Below are 16,230 nucleotides of genomic sequence, written 5' to 3' on the forward strand. Positions count from 1 at the left end.
ATAGTGTAGTGGCGGTGAGGGCGAGGAGCATTCATTAGAATGGAATGTGATTCATGATCTGCTGTGATAGAGGGAGTAAACCGTCACAGGACGATAGCACTCATTTTTCGTATTAAATAACTTATAGTTTTGCTAACATCAAATGTGACTGTCAACCCTCTCTCTCATTAAAGGTTTATAATACTTGCACCTGGATTTTGTTTTGCAGATAAAAAAACTGCAGTGGTTAAAAGGCAGCTCAAAGATTTACAATGTCATGATTGAATTTTAGTTCTCTATAGAAAACCCATAATCTGATCATACAACACATCACACCATTGATAAGAAAAAAGCATGCCATGGCCACACTCACATTATACTGTGCTGTAGGTTTATTGGCATTTGATTTCTTGTCTCCATTGTTGTTTTTCTTGGTGGCATAATCTGCGAAACTAATTGATTAGTTTAAGTAGTCACGAACTGATTTAAGGTGGAAAGTAAAAACTCTAGGCTTTTTTTTATGGCCCAAAAGATTTTATGTGTTTATTAGTGATCTTATCTCCGCTTTCGGCGAATCTTTCCACGAGTAGCTGATATCAAATTGCAATGCACATGCCAGTGTAGCAATATTCTGATATTTAGGAGTCTCTTAAATGCTAGTATTGTTCATCTACCTCAGCTTTTAACATTAAATACACACACTTAAAATTACTCTATGAAAAGGAAATGTCTTGATATTAAAGAAAAACATTCAAGAGTGTCACAAATGGTATAGAGAGCATGTCTGATTCATTCCATGGAACAGAAAAGGTCAAAGTCCAGTGTCATAGGGAAGTCCTGCAATGATAATTTTCTGAAGTGTATTGTATTCGTCTGCTTAGAGCAAAAAGGCATACAGGATAATGCTTTAGAGCGAGCTGCCCATAAGCATTATTGTACAGAGATATCAGGAGAAACAGTATGGACACAAGACACTGGAGAATTGGCTGAATATATTGTAAACAGATTACATACAAACATCAGCCCTTCCCCCTTTATAGAGGTTATAGATCAGAATGTTCTGAACAGCAGTAACCTTAGTGCCTACACAGGTTGGACAAAATAACAGAAACCACTTACAATGCAAAAACCCTACAGTCAATACATTATCTTTGAGGCTCGTAAGTAGGCCCTCATCAACACAGATTGAACAATATGTAATTGCCTCAATAATGGCTTTTTATTAAATTCAATAAGAAACACAAGCCGAGTTATATGAAGATCAACTGCATTGTTATGTTTCTGTTGCCCCTAATGTGACTGTCCTTTTTGCCCTTTTGTTTTTTGACTGAGGAAGAGCATTTAAAAAAATTGTTACACATGGTCACTTCACCATGTGTCTTATCCCCAGGTACCTACTTAAAGTTGAAAAAGAAAACTCAACTGTATGCCGTTTTTATTCAATTCCATCACAAATAACTTTTTTATTTTGACGTCTGCCTAGTTGTGGTAATAATTCATATTATTTCATTTTAAAAAAAAATCAACGAGAAGCCATGTGGATGAATCCGAATAAATACACCTTTTATTTGACTGATTAACAGATCTGATTATACAAACGCCAACACAGAGCTCTGAAATAACAGGACCAATCAGCGAGACAATGACTGTACATTCTTCGTGTGACCCTCCTTTGTTCTAACCCCATTGCCCACCCACCCAACCGCCCGCAGTAACTATGAAACTGAATCACTAGTGCTTTTTTTCTGTACAGGTAAAGCTTAGCTACCCACCCACCTAACCTCTACCACCCTCCCTTTTCAGTGCACTGTCTGTTATCTACAGGTTTGGGCAGAATCTACCACAAGGGGAAGTTTGGCCAATGTTAGAACAGGGTGCCATGATGGTAATTAGGTGCACCCTACACAGGACTAGTGCTTGAGTTGAACTTGTATCAAGAAGTTTATTGTTTGGTTTGTGTATTCTATCAGAAAGGGCTTCTGTAATAATAGTGTATTCACTGTTTTAAGAGCGTGTAGTGTAAGAGCATAGTAATATTCTTGCCTTTTGGTTGAAATGCAAACAGCCAAATATCTCTCAACATACAGGTCTAGGTTTAAGTAACTTCCTTAATTCTATCCATCTGTGTCATTCTTTCACATACATACACACACACACACTCACACAAATACTGGTATGTTTGTCCCTTCATCTTAAAAAACAACCGTTTGTAATTTGTTTCAGGCATTTGTTTTGTTTTTTCTCAATCTCTTCTTCTGGCCAAACATGACCTGCCCCACACACATTAAACACACACTCATTCTATGGTACTCTAAGTGATGTTTCTTCAACATGCACCCTCAGCAGTTCCTACAGTAAAAACACCAACTGTATCACCATCACAAGAAATGGATGGATAAAACAACCTCACTTTCATTCCTCTTATCAATCTTTTTCAAAAACCTCTTACTTCCTCTCATCCCAACCTCCACATCCACAGTGGCCCCCTTACCCAATTACTCTCATGTAACAGACAGTCTTGTATGTAACAGTTACAAATACTCGCCCTCAGCGCAACAGCCAGCAGTAGAAGAGAGAGAGGTGGGGGAGGGGAACAAGGTGTGGGAAAACGGGTAAGGTAAGAGAAGGTGGGTTCTTCTTCTTGAGGAGAATTTGAAAGATGATGGGAATGGAAAACTGTGTGCCAACATTCCTCTTTCTTCCTGCATCTTTGTGATGGAGTAGAGGGAGGAAGGACAAGGAAGGTGACTGAGATGGAAGGGGGGGGGGGCGTGTTGGGGGTTGTGTGTGGGGAGGGGGGAAGCAGGGTGAAGTGTGTTGGCCTTCATGTGTCCTGGCCGTCGGTGGCAGGGGTGTCGTTGGCATTGGGCATGTCAGAGTCATTCTCCCTGCTGGATATGCGATCCAGCTCCGCCTGTACATCGCTCAGGCCCAGCTTCGAACCTGTAAAAAGTGTGGGTAGATACACATCAGTACTATAACATTAGGGTATCCTATCATTGAACACAACCATTTTTATCCTGTGCAATTAATGACTCAGCATTAGGCACAATGCAATAAGCACAAAGGCAATTAAACAGGATTGAAATAAGAGCTGGGTGAAATGAGATAATAGGAAATCATTCAGGATAGTATAATTAGGGTTATTTTAACAGGATTCAGTATGGTTAATTAGGGTTTTTTCACAGTAATTCAGAACACTGGTCTAGTTTTTCCATCTGCTCTGGAGTTAGTTAACAGACAGAGGCATATTATGATAACAGTGAAGTAATTTAGCTGCTTCGTTGATTGCATTTGTTTATAATTGTAATTCCAACAGTGTTAAAAGTATGATCAAACAGTCCAGGTGTATTGTAGTAACTTAGCAGAAAATGATTACTTATTGGGTATCCAGTTTAAATATTTAATATACGGTAAATATGTTGAGTATTGGCCATATAAGGTATAAAGTATCACACAATATATTTCTCAGTGCATCAGAGTCTCAGCTATAATCATGTGCAATGTTTGTGGCACATACTAGTCAAGAGAATTGCAATGCAGCATGCAAAAAAAAAAGTAGAGTATTAGGAGGGTTAAGATTAGGGATGCAATCTTGGTTAAATCATCAGCAGTCAAACAAACAAAATCATCCTGGTATGACTGGCTTTACATTCAGTTAATCAATTTTAACTATCTATATATTTTAGTATTATATTTCAACTTGCACTTTTGGGGCCTACACTTCATATTTCTTAGTTTTATTAATATTTAAGGTGCATTGTTTAAGGAGAGAGCCAAGATTTGGCAACGACTGCTTCACTGTGATTGCAGTGCATATAATACAGGCTCAGTGGAGGGAAAGGGATAAAAGAAATATAGGGATGCTTCCGAAAAAATGAACATAGACAAGCAATGACAAATGATATCTCCCTCACACACACCTTAACGTGGCCAGCATCCTCTGACTAGCGCACACACACATTATGAATGATGTTTGCAATGAGATTATAAAACAGACTGTGAGCTTTGTTAAACATTAAAATACAGTCACTCTGAAATACAGACAGGCATAAAGATGATGAGTTTATAAACCCTTTTGTGTGTCATGTTCATGTCTGGAGTAAAGGAAAAGATAAGAGGTGAGAAAATGAAGGATGACGGAGGTGCAAACCATAAAAGATGCTGAGTTATGAGGAAATGCAAATGGCCTTCAATCCAAAGAACATCTGAACTTATTCTTTATCCATAAAATTGAAGCATCGTAGTAACTTTATTCTCACCTGACTTGCGTACTGTTCCTGGAGTGTTGTTACCGCCCCCTGGCGTCCCGGGCCCCCCTGTCCCTGCTTTCTTTGTCAGTAGACTGTTGAAGAAGTTGGCCAACACGCCCTCACTGGTCTGACCTGCAGCATAAAGAGACCAACGTTAAAACAACACCCATAGCAATGCACTGACTGAACTTTGGTCATGGGTTGATGCCTGCAGCAATAAAATGCACAGCGTACCCGACTGTGGCATGGCGTTTGCTACGTTGGCCGCGGCTGAGCGATTACTCGTCCTGGGTGAGCCGGTGGGAGCTCGACTGGTGGTGTCCTATAAACAACAACAGCATTTTTTAAACATTTAGCATACTGGAGGGAGATTTCCTGTATCTTATTAGTAAAAACTAGAAAAACAAGCACTGACCACTGGTCGCCCTGCTGAAACAGCGGGTTGTTTGGCGAGCAGCGACTGTGAATAAGAGCACAATATGCACAGTCACTCAAATGAGTATTTAATTAACATATCAGGACCCGCAAGTCCGATTTATTTGGGTACCAGCAAGCAAGACATATACACAAGAGAAATGTTTTCTGACCTGCAGTTTTACCAGAAACACTTGGTCATCTTCTGCCTGAATCTCCTTTTCGTGTACAATCTGGAGAAAAGCAAGAGAAAAATTGAACAATTTTTGAAAGATGCTTCCAGTCCTTCTTAAAAGTTAATGAATTAGATGGGATAAAAGTCTTATGATCCCTGCAGGGATATGGGGTAAGATTGGCAGTGAATCAAACGATGCCGAAGGCAATGTTACATAATATAACAGCCATTATAAAGCTGCTTTGCTGTAAGCTTAGCTAGCCTTTTTTTTTTTTTATAATCGGGAGTCTGTACCTTTCTGACTGGCGGTTTGACTATTACTTCCTCAAAGCTGTCGTCTGCTTTTACTGTCTGGAAGTTCTCATGAAGTATGGCAATCTTCTTCTCATTGTCCCAGCCTGATGGACTGAGAGAGCAAAGGAAGGGTTACAAAATAAATACAGGTGGCCCTCAGTTTTACAGTATGCAAACGCACAGACACTGGCAGGCTTACATGAAAACTGCATCTCTTTCCACCACTTGTGCCGGGCAGTGGAAGGGAAAGCCGTAGAGTCTGTGGACCAAGTATTTGTACAGGATGTCCAGGTTTTTCATCTCCTTCACTGATGTGTAAAGCAGAGACGCTCCGTCTGACATGGCTGTCAAGGATATTTTCCATTGCAACCATTTACAAATACAGAAGCAAAAATAAAACCTTTTTCAAACAGTATCACGATAGAAATCAGAGAGCAGCCTTCACGAACTGCTACCAGTAAACAGAAGTACTCAGGCAGTGTACAATTGTGGCCAGTTTCTAAAGCAATAACCCTTGAAAATCCAATACCTTCTCAACATTTACTGGAGAAATGTTTCTGTAAAACACACTATTTCAAGCAATACTGTGTAATCTAAGACCTTTATGAAACTCTCTTTGCAATAAAGCAATATCAAAAACGAAGGTGAAGACACACCTTACATTGGAAAGAATACAGCAATAACGGTACTGCTGGGAACTTTGCCTTTGGCCTGACAACAAAACACAGTGTTTTGCTAGTCACTCCGTTATATCATGACCCTTCATCCCTGAAGAGAGAATACACACCAACATTTCAATGATTGCCTTACATTTGTAGCATCTGACGGTGAAAACTGCAGTAAATGGTATTGATCAACAGCTGAACTAAAAACCCTATAAACATAAAAGTATCATTTTGTTTTGTGACACTTTGCATTCTTGTTTGTTCACACAATGTTCAGTGAAGGATACACTGCAGACAGAAACGTCGGATGTGAGACTGGATGAAGTCCAGGTGTTCGTCTCTGTAGTCGTGCTCCTTCTCCAATGTGCTGATGGCATCGCACTGACGAGAGACAAGTAGATGTCAGACACAGGTGAATGTGTGTAAGTAGATGCAATGTAAATGCAGTACCATTTTATTTTGAAGTGATTTAGTAGACTTCGAAAAGGTTTCAAATATCCACTGCATGGCTGTACTCAACATGAATCAGTTGTTGAAAATGCATTTACACTTGTTCTTAGCAAGCTGAGATGATACTAAAAAGGTGGACTTAAAATACTGCAGACCAGTGATTGGTCAGAAAGAATTCTCACTTATGCAACACGAGACATCCTTACAAACCTGTAACTTTTAGTAGTCAAGCTATCATCAGTAGTGACTTCAATTTCTTGTAAGCCAAAGTATAAACAGCAGCCCACAAAACCTTGCAATTCAAAACGCCAATCGAGTGCATATGTTTTTTGTTGCCATTGACTGATTAAGCTATTTAGATTAGTTGTCGGGAGCCCCAAGCAGTTTTATATGGCTATCAGCTGAGAATCCCACCTACATTAAGGGGGTAGTATCTGACGTAGAAAGAAAAACGGACCCAGTACCAAAAGTGAGTACAATCAGCTGTATCATCCAGAGGAACTACGTCCTTACATTTTAAGCTAGAAGTAGAATATGATTCCACACATAAGCGAGTCAGTTAGTGTGTACCTTGGTGCAAACCACCACCACTGGTATTCCCAAGTTGTGTGTGAGTGTGTTCTCTCCTAAGGGCAGCAGCACACTCTCCTCGTCTTCACTCCTCCTCTGCGGGGTGCCATCCTCCCCACTGCCTGGCTCTGTGTACTCCTGGAACTGTTTTACAACTACAAACACATACAAAAGAAACAGAATTAGCAAACAGAATGATAAGCAAATAACAGTACTTGGCATTATAACTTTCCTTCTATAAAAAACTTTGAAGCAGGACAAGCTTAAACAAAAACTTCTAATTAATTTTTTTCATTAACCAAATTTCAGGGAAGAAACACTGACATATCTACTTCAACTGTATCTACACATCACCCTGACTGCTGTCAGTATGACTCACGTCTGTGCTCGAGTTCCCGCAGCAGTTCCGGGGCAACCCGGAGTTTGTCGATGTGTTCCCTAGCAACGGCGGCCCACTTCTGGAGAGAGTCCAGGGCGTTCCAAGGCCTCGACATGTCAACAGTTATCAGCAGCAGCGTGTTGTCGATCGAGTCCACTGGCACAGCTACTCCCTGCAGACCTTTGTGGTAAAGGTCTCCGTCTAACACCCAGGCATTACACCTGGTTTGGTCTAAACACAGCAAAATAGTGTGAAAAAACCCCACAAGACAACATGGACATTTGTAGCTCTATGTATAAACCTCAAGTCAGTGCTGGTTACCATCAATGTCGTCGTCATGGACACTGAAGTAGAGGTATTCCAGGCCACGCCCTTTCATGAATTCTTCAACCCCCTGCATTTTAGCAACCAAGGCGGTCTTCCCCGAACCCACCTCACCTAAACAAAATCAGTCAAGAGAAAACAGAATTATTAATAGAAGATTAGGGTAGTAACCCCTCAGTTCCAGCATCCCCTGCTGAAATTATGCTAATATAGCTATTAAGTAAGAATGGCTTTACTAAACACTCATACGAAATGAAGGGCTGCACCCAACGTTTCATTAATGAACTCATAATCTGACAAAGCAGAGAAAAACATCAGAACATTACATTTGAGAAGCTAGAATGTTTGGTTTAATTTTGCTTGAAAAATGGCTTAAGTAATTACTTGATTAGCAAAATACTTGCTGCTATTTACTGTTTATAACCTAATCAACTAATCAGCACAAATATACTATAAACAATCCACTTGACTAGAGCCATGCAACTTTATTATACATTTTTATTGTATACGTTTGCCAGTGACAATGGACAACGGAGTATATCTGCATTTGTTGTGGCATTACAGAAAGCCTCAACAGCATGACATTGTTATGGTGTATTTAATAAGGTCAATGCTGCATCCATACTTTGCCATAATAGGTCAAGGGGACACAATGCCTCATAAAGCAGGGCTTGCTGATGTTGTTATAGATAGCATAAAAGACAGATGCGTCGGTAACCAACTCGTTGATTAGCTTGAATGGGTAGCAGGCTTCGGATTATCCCAGGCGGATGTGTGTGTTTGTGTGTGGACAGCAGAGGGACACGAGGGAAGAGCGAGACGGGGTGGCTCCCTTTCTGCTTCAGCAGCATAATAGAAATATATATATAACACAAACACGATGTGTCTTCTCCCCTCAGCATCATCTCCACCTAGCTGCTACTAGCATCATTGAATGCTAGAATGACTTGCAGGGTTTCAAAACGGCCTGATTCTCGCTCATAAGATAATAAAGGAGTGTGAGTGTGAGTGTGTATGTGTGTGTGTGTGTGTGTGTGTGTGTGTGTGTGTGTGTGTGTGTGTGTGTGTGTGTGTGTGTGTGTGTGTGTTTGTGTGTGTGTGTATTGTAGGCGCTCTAGAAAATACACCTGTCTTTCTCTGCTAGCCAACGCACCCGCTACCGGGCTTTCACAACACAAAAGCACAATCAAAACCAAAGCAAGCTAGCTTAGCTACCGAGCTGCATTAAGTCTAGCAGCAGAATGAGATGAGCAGCACGCTAACGTTGCTTATTGGCCAGCCAGGAGACCGCAGACAGATACCCACCCATGACCAGGACATTTCTCCCCGACGGTAGCTTAGATCTTGAATGGGTTGACACTTCACTCAGGATGGTGGTCCTGCAGACAGAAACGCCTCGTTAAAACACAACATTCATTCATTAACAAACAACAACTGAAAGCGAGCTAGTGCTGCTGTGTCACCAGTCAGTCTGGTGCTGATGCTAGCTAGCTTCGTTAGCAAGCTAGCTGTCAAACCATCCTCATCCGAGCACAATGGACCCTCAGCGCCAGAAAACCCTGCTCAAAATGACCCATCTGAAACAACGTGTCGCCCACCATAAGTCCTGTCCGTCATCTTCCTCTTGGTTGGAGTTCTCCAGTGTGTTTTTAGGTCCAGTTGATGTGGAGGATAATAATGCACTCCTCCCTGAAGTCGCCATCTTCGCAGGGCTTGTAAACCGAGCAGTAGAGCGCCCGGATGTAGCAGCTGTGAGCTAACCTAGCCTGATGCACCCACCGCACGCCGGGGCCGGGGCGTGGTCGGCCCGCACAAAGCTGGGGTCCCTGCTCCAGACATGGCATGATCTCATCCGCAGTGACAGATCTGGACTGACCATCCACAGCAAATTAAGCTCAGGGAAGAGTCTACAACTATATAATATACAAATCATAACGAAATAAATCAGTGATAGGCTTAATATGCAGTGGTGTAAAGAAACTAAGTAGCCTACAGTTCAATCTTGAGATACTTTTTTTTGCTACTTTGGACTTCTAATCCACTACAATTCAGAGGTAAATCTTGTACTCCACTACAGTTATTTAATACTTTTAGTTAATTTGCACATTTGGATTAATGATGTGAAATAAATAATACTTAAATCATTCTTTAGTTACACCCAGTGCCGCCGCTCCCATAACGCGCATTACGCGCTGTGCGTAGGGCACCAAGTGTCGAGGGGGCATCGAGTAAAATTAACATACCATCAAGCACGATGTAATACAAATTACAGTAGCTGCAACTTTACCAGCTTTGATATCACTTTAATGCAAAACATATTATATTATTCTGAAATGGGCCATCTGATCAACGAGTATTCCTACACTCAGGTACTTTTACTAAAGTAGGCTACAAAATCTGAGTACTTTTTCCACCTCTGTAAATATGCTTTATTACGTTTTAACATGCATGGCTGTACTCAACATGTAACTTGTAATTAACATTCTTGGCTGCTGGATGGTGATGTCTAAACTGGAACTTGTACATAAATAATGAGACCAGTAGCTATGTGGTATACAGCACAGGCTTATTACATTATAAGCTATTTGCAAACTATAAGCTTGTCTCTGTCGAGTAATCAGAATGAATTATCAGTGAAAATGGGCTTTCAGAAGAGCAACACAAATCCGCTTCAGATCAAATATCCTCTTAAAACTGTTGCCTTATAAACCAATGCCTTGATTCGCCGATTTATGTTTAATAGCCTAAGGCGCGCGTCCTAAGCCTATGATAGAGACAAAGCTGTAGGCCTAATACCATAGGAATAGTTATCCACTTTAAGTTTACTATGAGACAATTAGATTTAAAGCAGCAGTGATTTTACAACAGGTTAGACAATATATAAAACATATGACACAAGAGAAATAGGGGAATCATCCAACGTTAGTACTGGTAATTTAACTTAAATGAATTTAGGCTTTAAAAAACACTCATTTAGTTTTGTGTAAACGTCAAAGCAGTTCGGCACAGATTAAAAAAAACATCTGACTGCATTTGTACAGCTCTTTTGATACAGCTGATGCATTTCAAAAATAGGTTTCACGGTTATCTGATACTGAGGAAATGGCAAAATACTAATTGTAGGCCAAAATAACAACATAGATTAAACACATTTCGAAATGATGTAGAGAGCCATATAGTCAAAGCACTTTTAATATCCTGATATTCTAGGAGCAACATCTATACTCTGCTTGAATTATTCCGAACCAATGATTCTGGTGGGCACAGCGTGAACTTTAAATTAACCACAAAGTGGTCTCAGGTGTGCGGTCATCGCTTATTATAAAACTGCTGAAGCATATCACAGCCAATCAAAGCTGAGAACCGGAAAATCAGTTTTTGCTCAAATCATTTCCCTGTATCAGCCACGAGATGGCGCTGATGCACTGTGCTCGGTGGCCGCTGGTCCCCGGGTACTGTGCGCTCTCTGCGGCCCCCGATGGAGCCAGAGGATTACAAACTCTAGTTAAGTGGCGCACCGTCCTCCTCCTCCTCCCCATCTTTCACCCAGAGTAAACCCAGGCGCACGGAGCGCATCCTCCCTCAGCTCGTCCTGTGGGAATTAGAAAGAAGAGCTGTTTGGCTGTCAGCACCACATCGGCCGAGCTCTGCAGTGTAGGGGACCGAGGAAAACATATCGTCAAAGAGTGAGAGAGAGGGAGATGGGTCCGGAGGCGGTGAGGCATCCGTGATTGTCAGGTAAACGGCGGTGAAGTTCTTTGGCTCCGCTCGGATCTTTTCTCCAGGTCGTTGAGGTGAGTTTTCTCTCTACAGGAGATAGGAGCAGCCCGGATGGTGCATGTCTATCCGGCTACATGAGGGTTGTATAGGCTATTCCAAAACAATTGCACTGGACATTTATTCTGTTTTGTCTTCTATAGGAAAAGGCATGACAACACTAGATGTGTATTGCTTGGCGTATCATATTTATTGTTTAACAGCTTGTAAGACTTTGTGGATTTTTAAATTATTTTTTTGACACAACTATCATTCTTTCTATCAGGTAACAGCCTATTTTATTCTAAATTATACCCACAGTGTGTGAAACAATTATTTATTTGAAAAAATACATACTGTTCGAAAGCCTTTGCATTAATTTATTTCAGCTAGAGTGTTACAAGACAAGATAAGCCCTATGGGAGGGAAAGATCTGTTTCATTCTCTGTCTCTCTTTGCTTTTCGCCCCTCTGCTTCATTCACTCACTCGCCTTCCTTTCTCCAGCTTTTTCTCTCACTCCATCTCTCTAATCCCCCCTCTCACAACCTCTGTCTCCCTCACTTTCATTGCTTCTGTCTCTGTGCCAGCTCTAATAACACTGTGAGTTTGCAACACCAGACTGCTTCACTTCTGATACTCCTCTCTGTCTTTTCTCACACCCAGCTGCCTTTCCTATGTCCCCTCTCCTGCACATTGCTGTCACCTCTCATGATTAATATGCCATATAGGATATGCATAACAAGCCACACACTGTAGCCTCTTTAGCTTTTTGCTGGATGTGGTGCATCTGAATGCCGATGTTACTCCTCCTTGTCTTATAATCAATATGTGACTGAGCAATTACAGTGTTTGAATGGTATGGACCTTCCTTTGGCTCACTCATTAATGTCACATCTGTCACAGTCAATCTACATACATGCACATGTAAATGGTGACACACATCTATACTCGTTTGCACACACACAAGGGTCATGGCAATTGAGCTCTGAGCCTTGATTGATTGTTACAGTGTGGAGAATACGAGCTGACAGTATGGAATCATTTTTAGACATCTCACACTGCCTGGCAATCAATTCTTCCTCTTCTGCTCTTTGTTTGGGCATCATTTATGAATTACACACACAATTCAGAGTACACAAACCACTTTGCTTCAAAGCGTTCTGCAATTTGCACGTCTTTGTTAGTGCTGGGAGCTTCAATCAAGAGTACTACATTTAGACATTTCTGCAATTATATTGGTTGTCAAATGTTTATAAACATGCCTTGTGATTCTACAAGTGTATACACGTGTACAGACCTAGCAAAACACCAATATATAGTCAAATAGCTCCTCATAACTAAACCCTCATCGCCTCTGCATTTGAGGGGTACAGTGCATGGATATCAAAATAAACAGTGACCAAACAACTTTTTAGGACTTTTTCCCTTCAATAAGCTATTACAATTTCCTGTGGTGAAGTGTGATATGAAAATCATTTTTCGCCTCTGACAATGTGCAACCCATGTGGCAGCTGATCCTTTGCTTTACTGTAAAAGGCAGATCCCGCACACAGCTCTTAACAGTAGCACTGGAAATCTTCCACATCGTCTGTCACTTATCAGTGTCATCTGCTGTCACCCGTAACAGACAGACATGTGCTGCTGCCCACAGACTCAAACACACTCCGTCACCACCTTTCAGCGGTCTCATACGGGAAAAAAAAACGAACTACACACAGGTTTGCTGTATGTCACACACCTGCCCTGTGGCTCTATCCACGCTCGTTTGTCTGTATACAACCAATTCAATGAGCTTAGCTAAAAATAATCACCAGCAGCCAACACACATGGAACATGAATTATGGAAGACAGGGGGAGAGAGAGAGACATTCAGGTCAGATTCAGACCCAGTTCCAAGAGCTTCTCTCCCTAAGGATGATACTACTAGACCGCTGCATTAATATTCAGTTTATACCATCTAGCACATCAGAGCACAGCAGGTACCCTTTAGTTTGGACTAACTGGACTTGAGGCTACCAATGGTTTCAACCCAGTTCTCCAGTACATTATGGGCTGGGAAAATCGATGCACGCATTTGAGATTAATTATACATGCAATGTAAGATGTGTTTCCAATGTAATAATAATAGATTTATAGCTGGTATCAATTGGAGATTGGGAGTTTGGGCTTTGAGTAAAGACCACATGTAGGAGGTAATTGTATTGATGATTTTCCGAGGCATTTTTAAGTCTACTATCTACTTCTGTAAAATGTTCTCTACCGTACTGATTGATACCGGGATCATATCTGCCCGTTAAATATGAAGCTACAGTCAGAAAGCAGCTATAGCAAAAATATTGTAAGCACGGGAACAGAGTTTTAGATGCCTTTTCATGTATTTTTTTCTGGCTTTTCTGTTTGGCCTTTTCTGCGTAATATGATCTTTTGTGTTGAGTTATCTCCTTTTTCTGTACTTGCTTTTATCATCGTAGCATCGTTTTTTGTTTGTCATTATAGCTCGGCTCTATTTAAAGACAACAAAATCTAAACGTCACTCAAATGTTTTGTTCAAAATAGACAAATGAGATACAACATGTTAATTAGTACAGTTGTTCAAACATTATGCTTGGGTTATATTTAACAGACAGACATGACATTGTTATGTGCTTTGAGGGGTAGTAAAGACTGGATAAAACTCTATATAACTACAGCCCAAGAAAGTGAGTAAGCCCATATCCCAGAATATTGCGTTAAAGGTTCTGCACACATGCACACACAGGTGTTTCATTACTTCTTATTACATCTCTGGTCAAGTTGGAGGTGGTTGGGGTGATTACATTAAATCACAAGAGCCCATGTATTATTAAAAGATATAAAGGTGCCTGTTATTTCCCTCCAACAGGTGCAATAAAAGTAGAGTGAGAAAGAAGTCGATCAGCTGAGTCTACTGTGCACACACTGATCTAATTAAGCAGAATAATTGAAAACATCTGTGGGCTTTTAAGATCAAGAGAGTTATCCCTTGTTTCACACTAAACATTATTGCCACGCATGTGTCATATTGACCATCACTGCTGTACACAAAAGCTCCTGTAAGATGTGTCAGATAGGAAGAAAGAGCCAGATTTGTTGTGCAGTAAAAGAGCTTTCACCTTGAACAAATGAAAAGCTGCAGATATGTTTAGCCCTCATTGTGATGATGGGCCATTTTCTTTGCAGCTAGTACTGAAAAAAAAGAAAAAGATTTAAACTCAATTTCACGATTTACAATGATCTTAACATTATTATGGGTAAAACCATCTTCGTGGCAGAGACTAGAGGCTTGACATTATTCTATTTGTGGACTGTGAACACTATACACTCTGTGGAAACCTGAGGAGAAACCGGGCCGATTTGTTCTGAATACTCAGCAGTGCTTACTGCATGTGTGTGCAGTTGCATTAATGCAGTTATGTCTATGTATACAGAATGTATAAATACACCCAATTGCGTGTTTTCATTGATTGTTTAATGCACAATTGTTTGTACATTTGTGTGTATTTGGGGACCTTGTCCATTATTCAGGAGTTTCTGACCTTGAACAGTTTCTGATTCTGTCTGCTTAGTCAGGGCCACTGCATCTGCTCATGTCACAGCAAACAACAGTTCAAATGTACTACAGTGCATGTGAACTGTCTATCTACACAGAAACAAATGAAACATTGACTTTAATTAAGTGTATTATGTCGGCATATTTCACATAACTGTATTAGGGTAGTTGAAAGCAATGATATTCAGTTTAAATGAAAAATATTAGGTTCAACTTAATATATTTGGTTTCAACTAACCTAATACAATAGTGTGATATTTGTAGACATAATACATTTAATTAAAGGCAACATTTCAGTTTTTTTTCATTCTATCTATCTATGTATGTATCTATGTATGTATCTATGTATGTATCTATGTATGTATGTATTTATGTATCTATCTATCTATCTATCTATCTATCTAATCTATCTAATCTATCTAATCTATCTATCTATCTATCTATCTATCTAATCTATCTAATCTATCTATCTATCTATCTATCTATCTATCTATCTATCTATCTATCTATCTATCTATCTATCTATCTATCTATCTATCTATCTATCTATCTATCTATCTGAATTGTAGTAACCCTGTATTGTTATCTCTCTCTATACAGTGTGTGATTGTGAGTTCAGCATGAGTAACATCTACGAGTCTGCAGAGGCCACGCTGGGCTTCATCAGCTCTCCATGCCTGGCTAAAGTTGAGCTGAGAATGGCCTGCCGGGGGATCTCGGACCGCGACGCTCTCTCCAAACCCGACCCTTGCGTGGTGCTGAAGATGCAGTCCCACGGGCAGTGGTTTGAGGTACAGTTATGGGAAGACGGGATGAAGTTATGTGTCTGGTTTAGAAAGACTGATTAAAAGAAAAATGAGATAATGATGGTTACATCAGTCGAAGAGTCCTTGTTTGTGACAGTCATTCATCCATTGAAAGGCATTCTCGAAATTATATGTGTACGCATTTTTAATTACACTTTGTGGCTCTATTATGAATTACGGTGCCATTTGAACCATTTTCTTACAGGAGCACTTACAATTGACTGAATTCAAATAACAGTATGAGCTTTAAATCGTTACACAATTCTTCTTTGATTTATGTAGGTGTTTTTGCTCTTATACTTCACACATTCAGGGTCAGTTTCAGTAAAAAGAACTGTCTTCAAGATTTTCACAACCTAATGTCATTTGTCCTTGACCTGATGTAGCAGTCGGACTGTAGCGTATTTATCGACTCTCCATGTCCTATTGCTTATGAATTCATTTGTTGGCACCACTTGAAATTGTTGAAGTACATTCATGTTTGGCTAAAGGGATGTGTTTGTAATCAAGACTGCGTAGGCTGTCATGCAGAGTTGTGATTGTCTTGCTAAACTTCTCAAGCTAAATTGCAGGTTATGTTTGTTTTCTAATATATT

The 16,230-nt window shown here is 40.3% G+C and overlaps 2 protein-coding genes across 2 annotated transcripts in view; one reads left to right on the top strand and one right to left on the bottom strand.

Annotated features, from left to right (window-relative positions):
- Window positions 1-956: 956 nt before the first annotated feature.
- Window positions 957-9,300, bottom strand: dync1li1 (dynein, cytoplasmic 1, light intermediate chain 1). The gene is made up of 13 exons (XM_063900032.1): window positions 9,102-9,300; window positions 8,809-8,882; window positions 7,501-7,617; window positions 7,180-7,410; window positions 6,801-6,955; window positions 6,068-6,161; window positions 5,315-5,450; window positions 5,116-5,227; window positions 4,820-4,879; window positions 4,648-4,692; window positions 4,467-4,554; window positions 4,242-4,364; window positions 957-2,922 (listed from the first exon to the last, which is right to left on the bottom strand). The coding sequence occupies exons 1-13, from the start codon at window positions 9,203-9,205 to the stop codon at window positions 2,804-2,806; spliced, it is 1,458 nt and encodes a 485-aa protein (XP_063756102.1). The 5' UTR covers window positions 9,206-9,300; the 3' UTR covers window positions 957-2,803.
- Window positions 9,301-11,008: 1,708 nt separating this feature from the next.
- The window catches only part of cpne4b (copine IVb), a 21,468-nt gene continuing 16,246 nt past the window's right edge, over window positions 11,009-16,230 (top strand). Inside the window, exons 1-2 of the mRNA XM_063900024.1 lie at window positions 11,009-11,297; window positions 15,429-15,619. Of these exons, the coding sequence (XP_063756094.1) occupies window positions 15,449-15,619 (171 nt within the window). The 5' untranslated portion in view covers window positions 11,009-11,297; window positions 15,429-15,448. The remainder of the gene's footprint in view (window positions 11,298-15,428; window positions 15,620-16,230) is intronic.

Source organism: Eleginops maclovinus, chromosome 13 (genome assembly GCF_036324505.1).
Source record: "Eleginops maclovinus isolate JMC-PN-2008 ecotype Puerto Natales chromosome 13, JC_Emac_rtc_rv5, whole genome shotgun sequence".
Classification (NCBI taxonomy): Eukaryota; Metazoa; Chordata; class Actinopteri; order Perciformes; family Eleginopidae; genus Eleginops; species Eleginops maclovinus.

Excerpts from the sequence above, each read along its gene's own strand:
- dync1li1 (XM_063900032.1), bottom strand. The coding sequence starts at position 9,205 with ATGGCGACTTCAGGGAGGAGTGCATTATTATCCTCCACATCAACTGGA. Across the intron at positions 8,883-9,101 it reads GATGACGGACAGGACTTATG|GACCACCATCCTGAGTGAAG; the intron begins GTGGGCGACACG and ends TTCTGTCTGCAG. Across the intron at positions 5,451-6,067 it reads CCGACGTTTCTGTCTGCAGT|ACGGAGCGTCTCTGCTTTAC; the intron begins GTATCCTTCACT and ends CAGCCATGTCAG.